Genomic DNA, 24128 nt, shown 5'->3' with positions numbered 1-24128 from the left:
TATTGATGAGAGAAACATCATTGATCAGCTGCCTCCTGCATGCTCCTTACTGGGGATCGAGCCCACAACCCATGCATGTGTCTTGACCAGGAATCAAACCTGTGACCTTTTGGTTCCTGGGTCGATGCTCAACCACTGAGCCACACTGGCTGGGCTGACATCACCTTTTAGGCTCTTTCTTTTCTGGAAGGGTTGAGACTTGATGATTATAGTGATATCTGATACTTATTGAGCTCCTCATTCTGGCTTTGAGCCAGATACTATGCTAGGACCCTTACCTGCATTGTTTTATATAATCTGTATAATATGTAAAGTGTAATCACTTAAACCTCACAACAGTCCTATAATTAGCTTCTGTTTGCCCTATTTACATGTGGAAACAGGCTCAGAGAGGTTATGTAATCCTGGTTGCACGTAATGAGCTATGAATGACAGCCTCAATCCAGAGTACTTAGCTGGAAGTCTGTGAGGCCAGCCATGTGTTGCCATTTTCCCAGACCTCCCTGGGTGACCATCCTGTGCACCAGGTCTAAGAGCTCCGCATCATACTGAAAGGTCTTCAGGGTGGGGTAGGGTTGATGCTGGATTAAATCCCTGTGTGTGTAGCCTGCCCACGTTACCTGTACCTAGGTGGCGTCACTGTCAGCTGTGCACAGGGTAAAAGGTGTGTGTATGTTAACAAGGACATGGCTGAGAAAGTGCTCGGTGTTTAGGAGCAGGTCTGTGCGTTCCCTCTTCCTGGTCTCTCTGTGGTGCAGGCATTACTTTGTGAGGTGCTCGCTGGCCGAGGTCCAGGCCCAAACCACAGCCTGCCCAATGCCTGCAAGAGTGAGGTGTGTGCTAGGAGCCAGATGGGAGGAGACCTTTAACCCGAAGATATTAGTGACTTAACTGGTGCTAAGCTGAAGGAAGGGGGGGACGGTATAGAAGAAATAGAATTCCTCTAGGGCAGTGGTCGGCAAACTCAGTCAACAGAGCCAAATATCAACAGTACAACGATTGATATTTTGAGAGCCAAATTTTTTAAACTTAAACTATATCAGTAGGTACATTGTTATTAACTTAATTAGGGTACTCCTTAGGCTTAGGAAGAGCCACACTCAAGGGGCCAAAGAGCCGCATGTGGCTCGCTAGCCGCAGTTTGCCGACCACAGCTCTAGGGATTAGAGATGTTCGATGGAGGGGCAAGCTTTGAAAATGACTGTGGTTAGGTTAGCTGTTGAGTGGGGATCAGTTGGCTGCCTCCACACAGCACTGTAAGCATTATTAAATGGCTAGAGTTCAAGCCTCCAGGTCCTCAGTCCAGCCCTGGCCCACAGACTCACTTTTTAAAAAAATACATTTTTATTAATTTCATAGAGGAAGGGTGAAGGGGAAAGATAGAGAGAGAAACATCAATGATGACAGAGAATCATTGATCAACTGCCTTCTGCCTGCCCCCCACTGGGGATTGAGTCTGTAATCCAGGCATGTGCCCTGACAGAATTGAACCATGACCTCCTGGTTCATAGTTCGATGATCAATGACTGAGCCACGCCGGCTGGGCCAGGCTCATTCTTTATACCTTTGCCTTTCAGTTCCTAATGATTCCCAGCATGACCGCCTAAGATTTATCAGAAGAATACAGTGGGGCCTAGATTTACGAGTTTAATTCGTTCTGTGACGGAGCTCGTAACTCAAATTACTCGTATGTCAAATCACTGTGACGTTCGCTGCACCAGCTAGCAGTGGGGTATCTGAAGCTGGCTCATAACCCGAATTTTAGCTCGCAACTCAACTCAAAGCAAAAAATCGGCCGAGAGACGGCTCGTATCTTGAAAAACTCGTTAGTCGGGACACTCGTAAGTCAAGGCCCCACTGTATTCATGAGAATTGCGTGGGGATGCTGCCAGAGCCATCTTTCTCCGTCTGGAGTTCAAAGTGCATACAGTTACATAATAACATAGGCCAGGCATTTCGCAGGCTAGAAGTGTGCATTTTTTAGTACATTTTATTCTTTAAAATTAATATTTAATTACACAATAAATATATAAATACAGCCCTAACCAGTTTGGCTCAGTGGATAGAGCGTTGGCCTGCGGACTGAAGGGTCCCAGGTTCGATTCCGGTCAAGGGCATGTACCTTGGTTGCGGGCACATCCCCGGTGGGGGGTGTGCAGGAGGCGGCTGATCGATGTTTCTAACTCTCTATCTCTATCTATCTCCCTTCCTCTCTGTAAAAAATCAATAAAATATATTAATATATATATATATGGGTTTTAAAAAAAGATTCTGTAGATAAAGGCAAAATCCCCTTTTAAAAGGTTTTTAGCTTATTCCATAATGCTTGATATAAAGGATTTATATCACGACAGGTTAAAAAGCCTCTCCTTGTTAACCTTCCTTGTAGCAGGCAGTAGAGCAGTACTCACACACTTGATGATGTCAGAGACCTTTCGGAGAAAGCTACCTCACACAGGCTAGTAATTCATAGAAAGGGTGAACGATCAAACCCAAGCTGCCATGCTTGACTGTCCAGTTAGACACTTCACACACAGCAAAGAATGAAGCTAGATGGTCTGAGACTTAGTTTATAAAGGGGACCCCCCAGCATTTGCAGGACATAAATTACAATAGCATCCTCATTTTTTTTTTAATATATATTTTATTGATTTTTTTCAGAGAAGAAGGGAGAGGGATAGAGAGTTGGAAACATCGATGAGAGAGAAACATCGATCAGCTGCCTCCTGCACACTCCCCACTGGGGACGTGCCCGCAACCAAGATACATGCCCTTGACCGGAATCGAACCTGGGACCTTTGAGTCCGCAGGCAGACGATCTATCCACTGAGCCAAACCGGTTAGGGCAACATCTTCACTTTTAGTAGGAACGACAATGGTTTCTGGAGCCCTCCTTTATGGAAGGATGATGAGGAAAGGATGAGAGACTACCAGCTTGTGAAGCACTTTGGAATGTCCAAAGTTCTTGTGTAGATTTTATCATGTTGTTATAATATTAAGAGAAGCAAAACACTTTGATGAAGTAAAAACTAAGGGTTGTTGATGTGCAATATTTATATTGGACTTAGAAATGTTGCTCATTTGTGGAAAAGTGGGAAGGTAGAGCCTTCAACTGCATCACATGCTGCTTTACATGTAAGTACATGGTTGTCTATGTCAACATGGACATGATTGTATGTGTAAAAACATTATTTGATGTGTGTTACAGGGAAGAAACGATTCCCCTTGGGGATGGAGACATTAGGACCATGTGCCCCCTTCTATCCATGAGACCTGGAGAATATTCCTATTTCAGTCCCCGCACCATGTCGATGTGGGCTGGACCGGAGCATTGGCGCTTCAGACCCCGACACAAACGTATGTACTTCCAGGTAGTACCTCTTAGGAAAGGAGATAGTGTGGGTGACCAGCAGTCAGCAGGTCGGCCTAGGAAGGGAAATGCCAGTTGCTGTTCTATTGAGCCTTTTAGTCAGCTACAGACCCACATAGACAAGCCAGCCTATCACTTGGATAGTCAGTTGGCCTGGCCTGGCCTGGGATGAGGGATCAGTTAAGACTGAGGCCTCTGAGTGGGAAGAGTCAGGAGAGCTGGGCTCCTGACCTGGTACTGCCCTCTAGTATCCACGTGGCTTCAAACAATGGCTGCAGGTGGGAATGACCAGGCCCTGGGGCCCATGTGAGTTACTGCACCATGCAGCTCTTGGCAGGATTCTGAAGGGGGTTATGCCAGCATTGTGTGTTTTTCATTCCCTCTTTGAAAAGGAGATATTAATTTGCATGCATTTTTGTGTTTGGTAGCAAAACCACAAATTATAAACTAATGATGAAAATGAGACATATGATTTGCCATTCCCAGTGCTTTTATGCTGCAGTTGGTAAGACTGCCAGTGTGTCCTGTGAGATGCGGACATATTGTAGGCCCCAGAAGTGAGCAGTGTTGCTTTCTGTGTTCATTTCTGCAGAAGATGCTGCCTTGAAATCAGAGAACAGAAAGAAGAGCACAAAGAAAGACTTTGAAATAGACTTCGACGATGACATTGACTTTGATGTGTATTTTGGAAAAGCAAAGGTTTGTGCTGGATTTATTACTATTTGTGCTTTCTTAAATTACTCTTTGTACTCCTTTCCCTTTTAGATGTGATTTTTAAAAATTAATTATAAATTTAACTCTTAAACAGATGGCTTCATTGTCCCTCGATTCTTAGAGGAATTGATAAACAGTCCCAAATTCAGTGGCAGAGAGGATCAAGTTTAGAATATGCATAATGTCTAGCAAAGTTGTTGGGTACTCTGGATGGCAGACTAGTGCTGCCTATGCCCAGGCTCCTCCTAAAAAAGAATAGGTGTTGACCATTTTAATTAAAGATGCCTAGGAAGCACTTTTTTCTTTTTTTTAATTAATAGGCTGCTACTATTCTGACCAAGTCTACTTTGGAGAACCAGAACTGGAGAGCCACCACCCTTCCTACAGACTTCCACTATGAGGCTGATCATCTGGCTCAGCTGCACCTGAAACCGGGCACCAGGGTAAGGCTGGTTTTTGTTTCCTTAAGGCTGCTGTTGAGCCTGTTTATAGCATCAGAGGCATCCAGTGGCTGGTATTGTTGACTGTCAGGCTGTGCCTTCAAGGAAAAGGTGCGAGAGCATGAGCAGGAATGTGTGTTAGCCAAAAGAAGTTACCTGAAGATCCAGGAGGGGGTGAGGCAGAGCTGAAGGGAAAAGCTCATAGGGAGATGATGGACACTAATGTTTAGGAAATGGCTCTCCTGGTTGGAAGACTATACACAGGCCTGCATGTTGAAATGATAAGGGGGGATAAGCAAAATCTTTTGTTGAGGTTTGTACACGATGTGAGTTGTTTCTGGATTCTCTCATGTTCTCATTGATGTTGTGGATTCACTAGCTGGATGCTTTCCCCAGCCCATGTGCCTCCCCACAATCAAGGTGTAGACGGGAGCTGCCTGTGACCCATTGGGTAATGGAGGTGCAAAGCATCTGACTGCAGTCCTTCAGGAGTTTGCTAGAACTGCACAAGTGGCCTGGGTTCCTTCTATCACTGTCAGGATGAACATTCGAGACTATCTGGTGCTGTACCCTGGTTACTGTTCATTTCCTTTGCTTGTGGTTCTTTTTTTTTTTTTTTTTTAAATATATTTTATTGATTTTTTACAGAGAGGAAGGGAGAGGGATAGAGAGTTAGAAACATCGATGAGAGAGAAACATCGATCAGCTGCCTCCTGCACACCTCCCACTGGGGATGTGTCCGCAACCAAGGTACATGCCCTTGACCGGAATCGAACCTGGGACCCTTCAGGCCGCAGGCCGACGCTCTATCCACTGAGCCAAACCGGTTTCGGCTGCTTGTGGTTCTTCTGGTCATGCTAGGAGCAAGTGCATGTCCCTGTCTCCAGGGTGACCGGACTGGTTCATGCCAAGTTCCATTTGATCGGAGCCCTCTGCTCATTTGCATTCCTGGTTGTTTTATTTAGTCTTTGGTATCAAATGTGTAGTAGTCAGTTTCTCTTCCTTTTTTGCCTGTTCCTTGACAGGGTCTGTTTTTTCTTTTTTTTCTTAAATCTTTATTGTTGAAAATATTACATACATCCCTTTTTCCCCTCCATTGACCCCTTCTAGTCCACCCCATCTCCCACCCCAGGCCTTCACTATCCTATTGTCTGTGTCCATGGGTTATGCACATATGTATATAAGTTCTTCGGTTGATCTCTTCCCACCCACCCACACAACCCCCACCTTCCATCTGAGATGCTTCTATGTCTCTGGATCAGTTTTGTTCATCAGTTTATTTTGTTCGTTAGATTCCACATATGAATGAGATCATGTTATACTTGTCTTTCTCTGACTGGCTTACTTCGCTTAGCATAATACTTTCCAGGTCTCTCCATGCTGTCTCAAAGGGTAAGAGATTCTTTTTTTTAACTGTTACTTAGTATTCCATGGTATAAATGTACCAAAACTTTTTTATTCTCTCATCTACTGATGGGTACTTGGGCTGTTTCCAGATCTTAGCTATTGTAAATTGCACTGCTATGAACATAGGAGTGCATACATTCTTTCTGATTGTTTTTTTGGTTCTCTTAGGACTGCACCTCGCGAGCCACATGCGGCTCTTTGGCTCCTTGAGTGTTGCTCTTCCACAAAATACCACATGCGGGTGTGCACGTGCAGTGCGATTGAAACTTCGTGGCCCATGCGCAGAAGTCAGTATTTTGTGGAAGAGCCGGTATTTTGTGGAAGAGCCACACTCAAGGGGCCGAAGACCCGCATGTGGCTCGTGAGTTGTAGTTTGCCAAGCTGCAGTTTGCCGACCACTGACTTAGGATATATTGCTAGAAGTGGGATCACTGGGTCAAATGACAGTTCCATATTTAATTTTTTGAGGAAACACCATACTTTATTCCATAATAGGTGCACCCTACTAGCAGTGTACTAGGGTTCCCTTTTCTCTACATCCTTACCAGTACTTGTCACTTAATTGATTTGTTGATAGTAGCCATTCTGACAGGTGTGAGGTGATACCTCATTGTCGTTTTAATTCACATCTCTCTGATGATCGATGATCAGTGACTGAGCATTTTTTCACATCTCTTGGCCATCCGTATATCTGCTTTGCAGAAGTGCCTAAGTTCTTTGCCCATTTTTAAATTGGAGTGTTTGTTAAGTTGTATGAGTTCCTTATATAGTTTGGAAATTAACCCTTTATTATGTATCTTGTCAAATATGTTCTCCCATACAGTGGGCTCCCTTTTCATTTTGTTGATGGTTTCATTTACTGTGCAGAAGCTTTTTATTTTGTTGTAGTCCCATTTGTTTATTTTCCCTTTAGTTTCCTGTGCCCTAGGGGATAGGTAAACATATTGCTACCAGAGATGTCTGAGATTTTGCTGTCTCTGGTTTCTTCTAAGATAGTTATGGTTTCACGACTTACACAAGTCTTTTATCCATTTTGAGTTTATTCTTGTGTATGCTATAAGTTGGTGGTCTAGTGTCATTTTTTTGCATGTATCTGTTCAATTTTCCCAACACCACTTTTTAAAAAATATACATTTTATTGATTTCTTAAAGAGAGGAAAGGAGAGGGATAGAAAGTTAGAAACATCAATCAGCTGCCTCTTGCACACCTCCTATTGGGGATGTGCCCGCAACCAAGATACATGCCCTTGACCAGAATCGAACCTGGGACCTTTCAGTCTGCAGGCCAATGCTCTATCCACTGAGCCAAACCGGTTAGGGCCCAACACCACTTATTGAAGAGACTATCTTGACTCCACTGTATGTTCTTGCCTCCTTGTTCAAATATTAATTGAGCATAATGTCTTGGGTCAATTCCTCGGGTCTCTGTTCTATTTCATTGATCTATATGTCTGTTCTTGTACCACTACCAAGCTATTTTAATTACAGTGGCTTTGTAGTATAACTTGATATCTGGTATTCTGATCCCTCCAACTTTGTTGTTCTTTCTCAAGATTGATGTGGCGATTGGGGGTCTTTTTTGGTTCCATATACATTTTTGGAGGATTTATTCTAGATCTGTGAAATATGCCTTTTGGTATTTTTTTTAAATAAATCTATTGTTCAGATTATTACAGTTGTTCCTCTTTTACCCCCCATAACTCCCCTCCACCAAGTTCCCACCCCACCCTCTGCCCTTACCCGCCCCTACTGTCCTCATCCCCATAGGTGTACGATTTTTGTCCAGTCTCTTCCGCCACCCCCACACACCTTTCCCCTGAGAATTGTCAGTCCACTCCCTTTTCTATGCCCCTGATTCTATTATATTCATCAGTTTACTCTGTTCATCAGATTTTTTATTCACTTGATTTTTAGATTCACTTGTTATTACATATGTAATTGTTGTTCATAATTAGTATCTTTAGCTTTTTCTTCTTCTTCCTCTTCTTAAAGGATACCTTTCAGCATTTCATATAATACTGGTTTGGTGGTGATGAACTCCTTTAGCTTTTCCTTATCTGTGAAGCTCTTTATCTGACCTTCAATTCTGAATGATAGCTTTGCTGGATAAAGTAATCTTGGTTGTAGGTTCTTGGCATTCATCACTTTGAATATTTCTTGCCACTCCCTTCTGGCCTGCAAAGTTTCTGTTGAGAAATCCGCTGACAGTCGTATGGGTACTCCCTTGTATGTAACTGACTTTCTTTCTCTTGCTGCTTTTAAGATTCTCTCTTTGTCTTTTGGACTTGGCATTTTAATTATGATGTGTCTTGGTGTGGTCCTCTTTGGATTCCTTTTGTTTGGGGTTCTCTGCGCTTCCTGGACTTGTAAGTCTATTTCTTTCACCAGGTAGGGGAAGTTTTCTGTCATTATTTCTTCAAATAGGTTTTCAATATCTTGCTCTCTCTCTTGTTCTGGCAGCCCTAGAATTCGGATGTTGGTATGCTTGAAGTTGTCCCAGAGGCTCCTTACACTATCTTCATATTTTTGGATTCTTTTTTCTTTTTGCTTTTCTGGTTGGGTATTTTTTGCTTCTTCGTATTTCAAATCTTTGACTTGATTCTTGGGATCCTCTTTTCTGCTATTGTATCTCTGTATATTATTCTTTATTTCAGTCAGTGTATGCTTAATTTCTAGTTGGTCTTTTTTCATATCCTCCAGGGTCTCACTAAATTTATCGGCAGTTTCTAGAAAATTCTTGAAAAACCTTAAAAGTGTGGTTTTGAACTCTATATCCAGTAGTTTGCTTTCCTCCATTTCTGTCATTTGTGACCTGTTTCTTTGTCTCCGCATTTTTTATGCTTCCCTGTGTAGGTAGAGTGGCTTTCTATGCTAGGTGTCCTATAGGGCTCAGTGGTTCAGCCTCCCCAATTACCTGAGATGGACACTCTTGGTGCACCCCCTTGTGGGCTGTGTGCACAGTCTTGTTGTAGTTAAGCCTTGATTGTTGTAGGTATCACTGGGTGGAATTGACCTCCAGGCCAATTGTCTGTGAGAATCAGCTGTGTCTACAGTGGGAGAACTTCTGTGCTGGAGACACCCTTCTGGGGCAAGACTTGCTTCAGTGGGGCTTTGGTGCTCACTGAGTCTGCCCCCTGAGTGTGTCCCTTATGGATCTGAGGAGTTGTAATCTGGAAGGTCTCACTCTGACCACTAGGTACATGGGCTCTTGGATCTGTAAGGAGGTGCTAATTTAGCCTCTGCCTGAGGCTACCCAGCAGGAGCTATGGAGAGATCTGCAGATTCCTCTTCCTTGTTTGGAGTTTGGAGGTGCTTAGATGAGCCCAGCTATGAAGCAATGCAAGCTGCTGTGGGGCCTTGGGCCTTCTTTTGGATGTTCTGGGTCTTTCTGACCCAGCTGCAATTTGTTAGGTAATTTTAGATCTCAAAGGGCCAGCTCATTCATATGCAAAAGCCTCTGCTTGCAGCCTGGGTGGGGCGGGGTCTCAGGGAATCAACAGGGTGGAGCAAACAGCTATGGCTGGTCCTCAGTCCTGCCCTAAGGTCCCGGGTCTCAGCGTCCTGCGGTAATCGCTGCAAGCACCTCTGAGAGAAAGCCTCCCTCGAGTTCCGCCCGCTGCCAGACAATCCAGTTTCTCCCCGTATGAGTCTGGGTCCCCAGAGACTCGCCCGGAACTGGAGTCAGGGCCGTCGGGAGCTTGTGTCTCCCTCCCAATTGAAAAAGACACCGGCGTCCTTCGTTGCCAGCCCTTTCCGCGCGCGCGCCTCTGAACCTCTGCACTTTACTTCCACAACTCCTGAGTCTCATTGTGCTTTTCTCTTTCCTTTTAGTTGTAGAATTTCCACTCAGCCAGCCTTCCTGTGGTTCTGGGTGATGTCTGTTTTGTCTTTAGTTGTAGTTTTGAAGTGGTTGTGCAAGGCAGCAATTTCAGGTGTTTACCAATGCCGCCATCTTGGTTTCTCCTTGCCTTTTGGTATTTTATTTTATTATTATTTTTTAAAATATATTTTATTTACCTTTTACAGAGAGGAAGGGAGAGAGATAGTGGGAGATGTGCAGGAGGCAGCTGATCGATGTTCCTCTCTCATCGATGTTTCTAACTCTCTATCTCTCTCCCTTCCTCTCTGTAAAAAATCAATAAAGCCCTGGCTGGTTTGGCTCAATGGATAGAGCGTCGGCCTGCGGCCTGAAGGGTCCCAGGTTCGATTCCGGTCAAGGGCATGTACCTTGGTTGCGGGCACATCCCCAGTGGGGAGTGTGCAGGAGGCAGCTGATCGATGTTTCTCTCTCATCTATGTTTCTAACTCTCTATCCCTCTCCCCTCCTCTCTGTAAAAAATCAATAAAATATATTTAAAAAAAAAATCAATAAAATATATTTTTAAAAAAAAAGTTGACTTCTTTTCAGATAGCTATAGGCAGCCTTGATTTTAGTGAAGAAACCCTTTTTCAAATAAAGTTGTGTACAGACCTCATTGCAAACCAGCTGCTCTGTTTTATTTGGGATTGATGGAGGCTCTGAGCCCTACTAGCTAGGCTTGCTCTAGATTGGAGTTGTGCAATTGGAAAGTTGGTTGGATTAGATGACTTCTGAGGCCCTCATGACTAAATTCTAGAAGACTGAACATAGGGATACAGTTGAGTGGTTGCTTTTCTAGAAATTGCTTTCTGCAGTTTTTCTTTTCTGCATTATAGATACTTACGATCGCCCGAGGCCAGAAGACGGGGACTCAGCATTATGAAGAAATTGGAGACTATGACTATAATAACCCTAATGACACATCCAACTTCTGCCCTGGATTACAGGTAAAGGCAAAGAGCTGTCCTCCCTTCCAACCACCATAGTATGTGTTTCCTGCTCCCATCACCCCTGCCATGTGTTGGAGCTGTAGGGTTTTAATCAGGTGAAAGTTTTCAGATGCCTGCCCTGCCCCAGGCATCAGGAAACTGAGCAGAGCTGAGGACACAGCCAGAACTCAGCTTGCCTTACTGTGTTAGCCCTGTTTGCAGAAAAGTGGACACGCTTCAGTAACCCAGTCAGATGTGCATGGAGTTGTTGGCATGTGCAAAGTACTTGCATTAGCTATTTTGGGATTTTAAAAGAAAACACACTCTGGGAGAAACCAAGATGGCGGCATAGGTAAACACCAGAAATTGCTGCCTCGCACAACCACTTCAAAAATACAACTAAAAGATAAAACAGACATCATCCAGAACCACAGGAAGGCTGACTGAGTGGAAATTCTACAACTAGAAGGAAAGAGAAAAGCATACCGAGACTCAGAGGAGGTGCGGTGTGGAAGTAAAGTGCAGAGGTACGGAGTGCACGCGGAAAGGGCTGGCGGCTGAGGACACGGTTGTCTTTTTCAATCGGGAGGGAGTCTCAAGCTCCCAACTGCTCTGAACTCCAGTTCCGGGTGAGTCTCTGGGGACCCAGACTCATATGGGGAGAGGCTAGACTGTCTGGCATCAGTCGGACCTTGAGGGCAGCTTTCTCTCAGAGGTGCTTGCAGTGATTACCTGGACACTGAGAAGTGGGGCCTCTTAGGGCAGGACTGAGGAGCAGCCATAGCTGCTTGCTCCACCCTGTTGATTCCCTGAGACCCCGCTCCACCCAAGTTGTGCACAGAGGCTTTTGCATATGAAAGGCCTGGCCCTTTGCAATCTGAAAATTACCTAACCAACTGCAGCTGGCCCAAGGCCCCACAGCTGCTTGCATTCTTTCACAGCTGAGCTCCTGCTGGGTAGCCTCAGGCAGAGGCTAAATTAGCACCTCCTTAGCGATCCAAGAGCCAGTGTACCCAGTGGTCAGAGTGGGACCATCCAGATTACAACTCCTCAGATCCATAAGGGACACACTCAGGGGGGCAGACTCAGTGAGCACCAAAGCCCCACTGAAGCAAGTCTTGCCCAGAAGGGTGTCTCCAGCACAGAAGTTCTCCCACTGTAGACACAGCTGATTCTCACAGACAATTGGCCTGGAGGTCAATCCCTCCTAGTGTTACCTTCAACAGTCAAGGCTTAACTACAACAAGACTGTGCACAAAGCCCACAAGAGGGTGCACCAAGAGTGTTCATCTCAGGTAATTGGGGAGGCTGAGCCACTGGGCCCTATAGGACACCTAGCACAGAAAGCCACTCTCTCAACACAGGGAAGCATAAAAAATGCGGAGACAAAGAAACAGGACACAAATGACAGAAATGGAGGAAAGCAAACTACTGGATATAGAGTTCAAAACCACACTTTTAAGGTTTTTCAAGAATTTTCTCGAAATCACCTATAAACTTAGTGAGACACTCAAGAAATCTAGTGAGACCGCCGATAAATTTAATGAGATCCTCAATAAGTCTAGTGAGACCCTCGAGGTTGTGAAAAAGGACCAACTAGAAATTAAGCATACACTGACTGAAATAAAGAATATTATACAGACTTCCAACAGTAGACTAGAGGATCGCAAGAATCAAGTCAACAATCTGAAATATGAAGAAGCAAAAAACACCAAACCAAAAAAGCAAAAAGAATCCAAAAATATGAAGATAGTGTAAGGAGCCTCTGGGACAACTTCAAGCGTACCAACATCCGAATTCTAGGGCTGCCAGAACAAGAGAGAGAGCAAGATATTGAAAACCTATTTGAAGAAATAATGATAGAAAACTTCCCCTACCTGGTGAAAGAAATAGACTTACAAGTCCAGGAAGCGCAGAGAACCCCAAACAAAAGGAATCCAAAGAGGACCACACCAAGACACATCATAATTAAAATGCCAAGAGCAAAAGATAAAGAGAGAATCTTAAAAACAGCAAGAGAAAGAAACTCAGTTACCTACAAGGGAGTCCCCATACGACTGTCAGCTGATTTCTCAACAGAAACTTTGCAGGCCAGAATGGAGTGGCAAGAAATATTCAAAGTGATGAATAGTACGAACCTACAACCAAGATTACTTTATCCAGCAAAGCTATCATTCAGAATTGAAGGTCAGATAAAGAGCTTCACAGATAAGAAAAAAGCTAAAGGAGTTCATCACCACCAAACCAGTATTATATGAAATGCTGAAAGGTATCCTTTAAGAAGAGGAAGAAGAAGGAAAAGGTAAAGATACAAATTATGAACAGCAAATACACATCTATCAACAAGTGAATCTAAAAATCAAGTGAATAAGTAATCTGATGAACAGAATAAACTGGTGATTATAATAGAACCAGGGGCATAGAAAGGGAGTGGACTGACTATTCTTGGGGGGGTGGGGAAGGGGTGTGGGGGTGTGGGAAGAGACTAGACAAAAATCGTACACCTATGGATGAGGACAGTGTGGGGGGGTAAGGGCAGAGGGTGGGGTGGGATCCGGGTGGAGGGGAGCTATGGGGGAAAAAAAGAGGAACAACTATAATAATCTGAACAATAAAGATTTAATTAAAAATAAAAATTAAAAAAAGAAAAGAAAAGAAAACACACTCTGTTCTTAGGAGCTGATATTTTGGTCAGGGAGATGAAATTTTGGACATGAGAAGATGCTTGGTGCTAACAGGGAGAAAAGTTCACGGGTGGGTCTCAGGAGACCAGGCTGTAGCTCTGATGGTGGTTTTCACTGTTGATTCTGTATAAGCTGCTCCTGTCTGTAGGTCTGTGGACTAGATAGTGTCAGGGTTCCTCCGGTGAGTCTGCTGCTTAGACACAAGTGGAAATGACTGCAAGGGGAGACACCAGGCTGCATGTGGGAGAGGGAAAAGAATTGGAAGGATAGTTTATTCACCTTGTTTTCTTACTTGGATGAGAGTTGGGTTTTTATATTTTGGTGGAAATTCAGATTGACCTCGACCAGTGTTTCTCCAACTTTCATTATGCTTAAAAGTCCCACGGAGAGCTAATTAAACCATTCCTGGGCCCCACCCAGAGAGATGATCTATTGCTGCTGGGCTCAGCCAGCATTGACTTTCTCACTGGCTCCCAGCAGGACCCTTGCTCTGGCTTCCTGACAGGTCACCCATTTCAGGAATGCTTTCTGTAAAATGAAACCCTAAATCTGTTAGAAGTCAAGGGGACCCTGTAGCTGTTGTGATGACTGTATTCCTTTTAACTCTCATTCCACAGTCGTGTTATTAACATGTCTCCCTAGTAGGGTTTATGTACCACGGGAGGATAACTAGAAGTACCTTGAAGTTCACCTCGGCTGACTTAGCATAATGAACCCTCTGCTCTTGCTGTATTAACACGGACTCTCTTTCAGGGATATGTCTAAGCCCCTCCCACAGCTTCTGCCAAACTTAAAGAGTTGTTTCCTTGTGCAGGCTGCTGATAGTGATTATGAAGAGTCGGGTGACTTGTTTGTGGGACCAGTTGGGACCTCTGACCTCTCAGCATCTCCTTGCCATTCGCCTAAGACAGCACAACAGGATGATGACCCGCCTGACATCCAAGGATCAGACATCACTCGCTACGGAGAGTCAAACCTGGTAGCTGAGCCTCAGAAGGTAAAGATGGAACATGAATTCTGTTTCCTGGTGTTCTCCTGAGATCTGTGTCGTTTGCTTCCTGAATGAGAGTCACATTGGTCTGAGCTTGAGTTTTTTCTTTTTGATTTTAAGCCATTGCTATCCAAGTGGCTGATTCTTAATTAGGACGGTGGGGATGAACTGGCACTCATTGGATTTGCCGAACAAGCCATCTCTCTACAGTTGTGATAAACTGCATGTGGCAAACCAGTCGCATGAAGTGTGTGAACGAAGGCTGTGGGCAGAGAGACTGGGTTTCTTTGCCAATTGGCTGAGGCTAGCTGTTCGGCTCTGGAAAATCTTGGCCAGGTTCAGTTAATATTAAAATACCTGCATTAAGCATTTGTCTGTTTCATAGCAGATGATAGGCTCATCTATAGGGTGTCCCCCAAATATGATAACTTAATTTTTACTCCTTTTCAGGTTTAACTAATTTGAAATAATGGGTGAAGCCAGACTAAGCTTTGAACAAAGTGCCACTAGACTTTTTTTTGTATGGGATACATAAAAGATAAAGTTTACGCCACCAAACCAGCAACAGTGGATGATTAAGGGCACACAAATACCAAACGAAATGATTCTTGATGTTTGTGATTCCGTCGCTTCACATTAGCAGCAGTGCCAGGACCAGAATGGTCATCAGTTTGAAAACAGGCATTGACAAAAACAAAACCAATTATTCATTTCTGTAGATTCTTTTAAATTTTGAAAATGAAGTGTATGTTAGTAAACACTTGATAATCATTAAAAGTGTGTACACATTATTTTGGAACATTTTGTTTATGAGATTCACCCTCTCTTTTACACTGGAGTTCCAGGTTGGCCAAGGTAATATTTGAGCAAGAATAATTAGGTTGAAGTGAAGGACTCCATTTTAATATGTCCAAAGAAAGCTCTTTAACTCTAATTTAAACGTGATTCTTCTTTACTTGACTCCCTGACTCTCATTTTACAGTATGTTGATGGTAAATGCCTCTTTCTTCTGCTCAGTTTTATTTTTGTCACATACTTATTTCAGGTAAATAAAATTGAAATTCATTATGCCAAAACTGCCAAAAAGATGGACATGAAGAAGTTGAAGCAGAGCATGTGGAGTTTGCTGACGGACTTCACACAAGTGGACGCGGAGGTTAGCAGGCATGGAGGTGCTGGGGGTGAAGGGCTCCACTACTCCTCTAAGCGCCCGGCAGGGTGGTGGGTGGTAGCTGCCGGTATCCATGGCTCCAGGATCTAGAGTGCCAACACAATGTGTCACTCAAACACACCAGGATGGCATCACACCTGAGAGAAGTGAACCGAGGGTGTGAACAGGTCACACACAAGGTGATAGAGATAGTAACGTGGACATTTCTCAGCCTTGCCGCTGATCAAAACGCCAAGCAACGAAAGGATTTTTACCTTGCTTTCAAGTAGCAGCTTGGCAGTGAAAGGGATTCACTGCTGGTACAGTTTAAGTTGATAAATGTCCCTTCTGGAGAGCAAATTCTGTCATCTCAGGTGCCATAAAGTTTTAAGCCCTTTGATCTAATATTGGGAAATGTATTCTAAGTAACAAAGTTAAAAAAAAAAATTATGCTGTCAAATAGTTTCTTTCTCCTGAGCAAGGTGAAACCTTGATTACCACGCTCTAACTGAATGGAACTCTCCACTAACTAGAACCTTCCGTCTCCCCTTTCAGACCTCTCTGCTCAGGGGTGTTCTGAGCTTTCCAAAGTCCGCCCATCTCTTGAACTTCTCTGCTGGCTGAGACGTGAAAATTATGCTTTGAGGACCCTGAGCTGTGTAGTCTTGGATATCAGATAAAGCTTCTGTCGTGTTTATGAAATTTTATCAACTAAAATGGAATGGGATATGAACATCAGAGAAATGTGCTTTCTGACAAGTAGGAAGGGGCGACCCTGGCCAGCGTGGCAAAGTGGTTAGAGCATTGGCCTGTGAAAAGAAGGATCGTGGGTTCAATTCCAATTAAGGGCACCCACCTGGGTTGCAGGTTCCTCGCCCCAGTTGCGGCTTGTGTGGGAGGCAACAAATTAATGTGCCTCTCACATCTATGTTTCTCTCTCATCTCTCCTCTTTCCCCATCCCCCTCCCTCTCTGTAAAATCAATGGAAAAATTATCCTCCAGTGAAGATTAACAAACAAACAAAAAAGTAAGAAGGGGATTCTTCTTTAACCTTTGAGTCTCTGACTCATACTACCCTGTCCTCCAGGGATTCTGGTTAATTAAAGATTTGTTGTTTTTTTAAAAAACACAACACACCTTTTATTATAGAAATATTCAAACAGATTTAAAAATAGAGCGAAAATAGAAAGTTCAGTGAACGTTCGCTTCTAAAAATTATTAATATTTTACCTATATTCACTTCTGTCCCCCCCACCCCCCACCACCTCATCGTGTACAGATTCTGAGGGATTGTTGTTGTTGTTAATCCTCGCCTGAGGATATTTTTCCATTGATTTTTATTTTATTTATTTATTTATTTTCCATTGATTTTTGAAAAGAGTAGAAGGGAGGTAGAAAGACTGAACAAGAGAAACATTGATATGAGAGAGACACATTGAGTGGTTGCCTTCCACACATGCCCTGACTGGGGTCAGGGATCGGGCCTGTAACCCAGATACGTAGCCTTGACCAGAATTGAAACCGTAACCCTTCAGTCTGTGGGCAATGCTCTAATCACTGAGCAAACCGGCTAGAGCCATATTCTGCTTGCCTGCTAGTAAGGAGGCAGCTGTGTGCGTGTGTGTGTGTGTGTGTGTGTGTATTTGTTTGTGTTCTATGTGTGTTTTAAGTGGAAAGCTTAAGTCTACTTTTAGATAATGGATTCTGTGTTGCCCTTGACTATGTGGTCCAATTGAAGCTATAAATGATCATGGCTTTTTGTTATTTTATTATTTTTTTCTTACTTTCTTTGCAGTTTTTCCTTTCCTGATTTCCACTGGCAATCAACATCACATTTACCAAAAAATGTCTAGGGCTGAGGCACTGGATTCCTTTATGGGTTCTTTCCCTTGAAAATGTGACTAAGAAATCGTTTCGGTTTTGTTCAGACTTTCTTTTTGGAGATAGAACTTTGTACATTTATGTTGCTCCCTCAAAAGTGAACCTGGCCCAGGTGTCTGATCTGTGAATATCCTTCTTCTCTTAGACAAACCACAGTGAGACTGGGAAAGAAGGGGACCTGGTGGAGGTGGCCGACAAGAAGATGCTCAGCAGGCTCACATGGGACTTGCAGAAGAGGTGCGTGCCAGCCCTCGGGGGCTGGTGTCTCCTCTGAGCTTTGCTCCTGCCCAAACTGTTAAGTGTGACGGACCCTCCACACACGATCTACTGTTCTAACACTCTAGCCGATTTTTTTCTCTGCTTTGATAAGTGAGTTAATATAGACCAACTTTCAAAAGGCATTTTTCTGCACTAGTGATTGGAATGAAACAGGAGATAAATTTTATTTCCAGATTTAAAAAAAAAACCTGGAAAAACCTGCTTATAAAATGCATCTGAAATATTTCTTTGTTTCTCGTTAGCTTATTCATTGGACATGTGTATTCATGTAGATGAAAGAGCCTTTGTTCCTAGAGTTGCAGTGACCCAGATAAATGCTGCCCTTTGTTTCACAGCCTGCCGCCCCTCATGGCTCAGAACCTCTCCATACCCCTGGCCTTTGCCTGTCTCCTGCATCTAGCCAATGAAAAGGTAGGTGTCTCTGGTAAGCATGGGTGTGTTCTCTATTTGTGTCCACCTGCTTGAACTTTCTATCAGATCTTCTTGGGCTCCCTCATAGGATGGAAGTCTTCCGTACAGTGACCTGTGTGGTACCCTCAGCCCAGAGGACTGACCAGGCACCAAGAAAGAACTTAGAAAAAGGCCGTCAGGTGTGATTAGCAATAAAAAGAATGAGGAAGACCCAAATGGGAAAATATTAGATGTGTGTGTTTCTAACTTGAAAACATAAAGTACTTTTACACCATTGCATGTCAAAGGCTTCAAAGGCCTAATACTGTCAGAGCCAAAGTCAAGACACATGGGAAACATGGTGGAGAAGAGGGGAGAGCAGAGTGTAGCAGGAAGTCAGATGCTCAGGGAGAAAGAAAGGGAGGAATGGAGGCAGCGGCCAGCCAGGTGGGGCCACCAAGAGCAGTGAGGAAAGTCTTGGGAATTGAGATATCTGTCATAAGCACGGAGACAGCAGAGATGCCACCTGTGGCAGTGTGCCAGGCTCCTCACTGCTGCGCTGGCCAGCAGAGCTGAGCAGCTGTGGGATGGTTATTGAAAGAGCAGGCGGTGACCCACCCTCTCAGGAGCCTGATATGCTGCAGGGGGTGGGGGGCACCCTGTACGTGTGGTGCTGCTGGAGACTTGCTGTCGGTGGGTCTCCCCAGGCTGGTCCCTAATGCAGACTTCTGTTCTTGGAGTAGCAGGCCATGGGCTGGGCTCGGGCTGTATCACTGGGGTTAGGGATGCCTAACTGCCATCACTGGCTGCTCAACCTTTTCTAGGGCAGGTGTCCTGCCCTGGAGGGAGAGGGGAGAGGGGAGAGGCGCATGACATCTGAAGTGTGGTTTGAGAAGATTGATAAGATTGGATTGGAATGGTAGCAAAAATGGGGTGTTGGGAGCAGTGCCCGAGATTACTATGGGCCAGTGTCTGACCTCTGACCTCTTAATGACATCGGGAGCAGTGATGACTGGCTTTGTTTCCCAGGCCTGCCTTTGCTTTGGACTGACTGTCAGGCCCCAAGGAGGGAATGTGCCCTATAGGGCAGCCTATGTAGCACAGCCTCCAGCCAATCCCAGTGAACCTACCCCTGGGAATCAGGGACCACTTCTCTTGCCACCTTGTAAGCTCATGACCTCAGCGAAGATGACACAGTTCATTTGGCAGAAGCTAGGTCTGATTTTGGGTTGGGAATTGATGTAAAAGAGCCGTGGAGACAGAGCCTCGTGCTGCATGTGTCCATCTATGGGTTGACCACTGGGCCTGTAACCTCCAGGCTGGGCAACACCTGAGCCAGAACAGAATAAGCCCGCCTTGCTCCTGAGAGTGAGCAGTTGTGCATCAAAGCCAACTTTATTATTTTTTTTTTTAAAATATATTTCTTCATTGCTTTCAGAGAGAAAGGGAGAAGAAGAGAGAGGTAGAAACATGGATAATGAGAGAGAATCATTGATTGGCTGCCTCCTGCACGCACCCCACTGGAGATTGAGCCCGCAATCCAGGCATGTGCCCTTGACTGGAATAGAACCTGGGACCCTTCAGTCCACAGACTGACTCTCTATCCACTGAGCCAAACAGGCATTGACCCAGGAGCACAGCTCACAGCTGCTGTAGTGTCCTGCTCAGAGTCAGGAAGGTGTGGGAGCCAGGTTTCCTGGCAAGAAGGTCTCTGTGTGAGTCCTGACACGTCCAAGGTGTCTGAACTCAGAAGCCAACTACAAGAGGAAAGAATGACTAAGAAAAAAAAATGAATAAAAAGCTATATCGTTTTCCTGACGAAATCCACGAAGGGTTCTGAGGAGAAAGGCGCGCCAGCCACCCTCTGTCTGACACTCAGAAGAGTTGCTGCTGAGCTCTCCTGGGGAGGCCTGGGATCTCCCATTATCCTCATGGACAGATGCCGGGAGCTGGTCCATCCTTGCTGTTTCAAGAGACCTGGCGTATATGGCATACTGTTCTTAATATGTTTGCTCACCTTCTTGGCACTATGTGTTTTAACCAAGGTCACCTCTCTGAGAAAGGTTGTTTCCCCAGGTAGGGATTTTCCCCTGAAGTTAGGGAGGGAATAAAACCCCTTAACTAAGTGCCAGGTGGGTAATTAATCACTTTAACTACGAACAATCATGCTTAAGCTACATAATCTTTACTCCCTGGAATGGAGATAAGAAATGCCCTAACCTTTGGAATAGAGATCGATAGGATTGGAATCAACTGGTATAAATACAGATGTAACAAGACAAGTTGACACAGAACCTAGAGACGGAACATGGCAAAAGATCCTGGACAGAAACTGGCAACAGAACCTAGAGACAGAACCTAGCGAGAGAACCTGGCTGAAGAACCTAGAGACAGAACCTGGCTACAGAACCTGGATAGATCATGGCAAGAGAACCTGACTAGAACCTGGACAGAACCTGGCTGGAGAACCTAGCGAGGGAACATGGCTACAGAACCTGGCTGGAGAACCTGGCTGGAGAACCTGGCAGGAGAACCTAGCAAGAGAACATGGACACAGAACCTGGCTGGAGATCCTAACCAGAACTTCGCTGGAGATCCTAGACAGAACTTGGCTGGAGATCCTGGCTAGAGGAACCTGGCTATGATGATCACCCGAAGGCTGCCTCCGTGTCATTCCTTCTTCTCCGACTCCGCCCACACCTTTGGGGACCCCTGGACCTGCTGGGGTTGGACCCCAGCAGACAGAGGTGCTGGTCCTAGCACACATGGGCACCTGAAAGGTGGGGCACCTCCAAAGCCCCAGTCCGACAAGCAGAGCGCCGCCGGCTGTGCGCCTCCTCAGAGGCTTCCCTCTTCCCCTGAGAGCAGCTGTGGCCCTCACTCACCTCCCAAGTAGCCTGGGGCCAAGTAGACACGGCTGAGCAGGTCAGCGAGGCCCAGGCTCCAGCACTGTTCTTCCCAGTGGCTGTGCTGGCTTTGTTCCTTTGGTTCTGATACACCTCCCACTGGGGATGTGCCCACAACCAAGGTACATGCCCTTGACCGGAATCGAACCTGGGACCTTTCAGTCCATAGGCTGACGCTCTATCCACTGAGCCAAGCCGGTTAGGGTTTGCATTCATTCTTGATTAAGGTATATGGAAAGCTATCTGTTGGGGTTTCCTTAAAAGTTTCTGTAAGGGGCCCCAGGGCCTCAGCATTTGAAGGATGGGGAGGTAGGCCCACACCATGACCTCTTGGTGAGCACTGAGGCCATAACTGAGGCCTGGCTTTGGGCTATGTGAGATGTGACTGGTAACATTGGCTCTGACAGTAACGGAAAATCTTCAGGGATCTGTGGTGATTCAGCTTGGAGCCATCGAGAAATCTCCCCACATTTTCTGGCCTTCTCTCAGTCTTTCCCTTCGATCTGAACTCTGGTAACGAGCACCTCATATACAGTGTGATTGTGATGGGGCTTGGTTTGACCCATGATGGATGCTGGGCCCTCTGCCTTTGTGAATGCCAGCAGTGTGTCACTTTTGTCCTGGGGGAGTGGTTGCCTAGGGTTGGTGGAGACTTCATGGGCTGGGAGAGTGGGGAAGAATTGGGAGGTGGGAAAAGGCCTGCACAGAGATAGGGGAGAGAACAGATGTGTAGCCATCACTAAGGGATGGGGTTTGGGGTGGGGGAGGAGGGCCTGGAGAGGGCACATATGGACAGGTTAGTAAACGCACTGTGACTCCTAGTAGCCTCCCATTTACTTCCCTCCCTCTTTCAGGACAGATAGCCTAGCTCTTGGGCCTGAACACAGAGATTGTTGTGAGAACCAGAGCTGGAGAAGGCTCTCTCTTTGCTTTTTTCCCCTGCGATTGGCAAGAATTTGGAACCAGCTCTCTCATCCAAATTATATTTGCTGTGATAATTTTACTTATAGTCATGGGACAAACCTCATTCTTTGTTACCTCACTTAGGATTTGCTTTGCGATCCTTTAATTCTTGGTGCATCAGAGTCCATGTGTGTTTGTCCTCTTTCAGAATCTAAAGCTGGAAGGAACCGAGGATCTTTCCGACGTTCTCGTGAGGCAAGGGGATTGAGTTCACGGGAGAATTCAACAGGAGGAGGCTCATCACTTCTTCAGTGACCAGGACATCTCCACTGGGTGCCACAATGTGGGGCTCGGGGCAAGGCCAGAGCCAACTTCCAGGGTGCCCATTTGCCTGTCGCTTTTCCCTCGTATCTCTCTCAGTCTGGGAACCAGCACCAGAAGTTCGCCCTTGATTAGAGCTTTCTGCCCTGTGACCCCTAGGCGGGAGGAGAGGGTGAGAGTACGTTTCTGAAACCTACATGCATTCTCTGTATTTGTGTATAGGCTTAGTGTCCTAAATGGATCTGTTGTTCTGCTCACTCTTTTACTCTTGTAGAAAAGAATTTCCCAGTAGGCATCTGTGGTCCTTTACCAGCTACCTAATTCATGTACATAAAATATGTCATGTGCACTTATAAATGTATATATAATGCTTAAAAATAAAATTCTAACAAGCTTGGCAAAATATGTGAGTACCATTAGATAAGTATTGACCTGGTCTTTACACTCAAGGGGGTGCCATCTTGGTAGCTAGACAGGATACCCATGTGTCAGCGTGAGGCAAGAGCTGCTTAAGGAGGTGCTGCAGTGGTTTGTCTTGTGGCAGGGGGTGGGGGGACCTGAGAAATCACTGGCTGCAGACCCAGATTGTGAGATGGGATCCATGCGGCCTATGACTTCTGCTGCAGAGTGATGGCAGTGACCGTGGCTGGCTCCTAAATACCGTCTGTGGCTTGCTGACTTCATTAGCCTTCTCAGCATCACTGTGAGGAGCATGCTGGTATCACTCCATTTGCTAGAGGAGAAGCAGGACACAACGTTCAAGGAACCTTCGTAAGGATGGGCAGCTGACCATCAGGAGCTTGGCTCTGAACCATGAAATTGCTTCTGAGGTCTTCCTTTGTAGCTACTCTGCTATATGCTGCTCAGATCACAGACTCAATGCTTGTAGGTGTGGATCCAGGTGGCTCTGTCCTTGGCAGTCCTTGTCTCTGCCAGAGCATTCTGTCACCATTCATTGGGCAAACAGAGGTTTTGGATGCTACGTCAGAAGCTGTGAAGTCTAATTGGCAAGTACTCTTGATAATAAATAACTTGCTTCTAAGACATAGTCCACACACAACAAAGAACAGGTAATCCCTTCCACCCAGAAATGGGCTTTCCAGACTGCGTCCTAAACACATGGTGGGCAAAAGTAGGTTTACAGTTGTCATATGGAAAATAATACATAAAAACAGGGTCCATAATGACCGAAGGCTCGACCGACTGGAAGTCAGTGCTGGGTTGCCGTAGTGACCCAACACTGACTGCTGCTGCTGCAGGCGACCCAGCACTGACTGCCGAGGAGGCTGCGGATCAGGCCCAGAGAGAGGCAGGGTCTGATGCGCAGTCTCCATGGCAGCTGTTGATCAGCCGTTGGCCTCTCTTTCTCTCTGGGCTTTGCCAGCAGCTGCACCTGTTTCTTTCTGGGCCTCTGCGGGGGCTGCTGATCAGCCCCACCTCTCTGATGAGGCCCGGAGACGCTGACAGGCATAGAAACCAACCAATCAGAACCAAATCTGGGTGAAGTGCAAGGAGCCAATGGCTGCCTAGGAGGCGGAGCTTTTGACACTGCCTGGCATAGAAACCGACCAATCAGAACCTAATCTGGGTGATCTGTGAAGGCAGAACCTAAGGTGGGGGCTGAGGAGGGTTTTAAGAGCAACAGCTATTTGGTATAAGGTGTAAGAAAGCGGTTCAGTTTTTTAATGACCGGTTTGGCAGTATAGTGCATATGGCTGGCTATCAGTCCAGATAAAAGGATTATGTATTTTTGTCTGCCAGGAGCATCTCCTTCTGAAAAAAGCTCCTCCCCCCCCCCCATTTAAGCAATCCTATCCTATATAATATATCTATACTAATAAAAGGATAATATGCTAATTAGACCGGGTCGACCGGCCATCTTCCAGACGTCTGACTTCCTTCTG

At 45.4% G+C, this 24128-nt stretch overlaps 1 protein-coding gene across 3 annotated transcripts in view; it reads left to right on the top strand.

The window, feature by feature from the left end:
• The window catches only part of NCAPH (non-SMC condensin I complex subunit H), a 57421-nt gene extending 34792 nt beyond the window's left edge, over positions 1-22629 (top strand). For all 3 annotated transcript variants that reach the window (XM_059659088.1, XM_059659087.1, XM_059659089.1), the window contains exons 10-18: positions 3209-3357; positions 3963-4069; positions 4405-4527; positions 10627-10737; positions 14218-14400; positions 15440-15550; positions 17571-17662; positions 18040-18115; positions 22112-22629. In XM_059659088.1, the coding sequence (XP_059515071.1) occupies positions 3209-3357; positions 3963-4069; positions 4405-4527; positions 10627-10737; positions 14218-14400; positions 15440-15550; positions 17571-17662; positions 18040-18115; positions 22112-22171 (1012 nt within the window). In that variant the 3' untranslated portion in view covers positions 22172-22629. The remainder of the gene's footprint in view (positions 1-3208; positions 3358-3962; positions 4070-4404; positions 4528-10626; positions 10738-14217; positions 14401-15439; positions 15551-17570; positions 17663-18039; positions 18116-22111) is intronic.
• The last annotated feature ends 1499 nt before the right edge of the window (positions 22630-24128 follow it).

This window comes from Myotis daubentonii, chromosome 12, assembly GCF_963259705.1.
Source record: "Myotis daubentonii chromosome 12, mMyoDau2.1, whole genome shotgun sequence".
NCBI classification, from domain to species: Eukaryota; Metazoa; Chordata; class Mammalia; order Chiroptera; family Vespertilionidae; genus Myotis; species Myotis daubentonii.
This window is presented reverse-complemented; position numbering and strand designations above follow the sequence as displayed.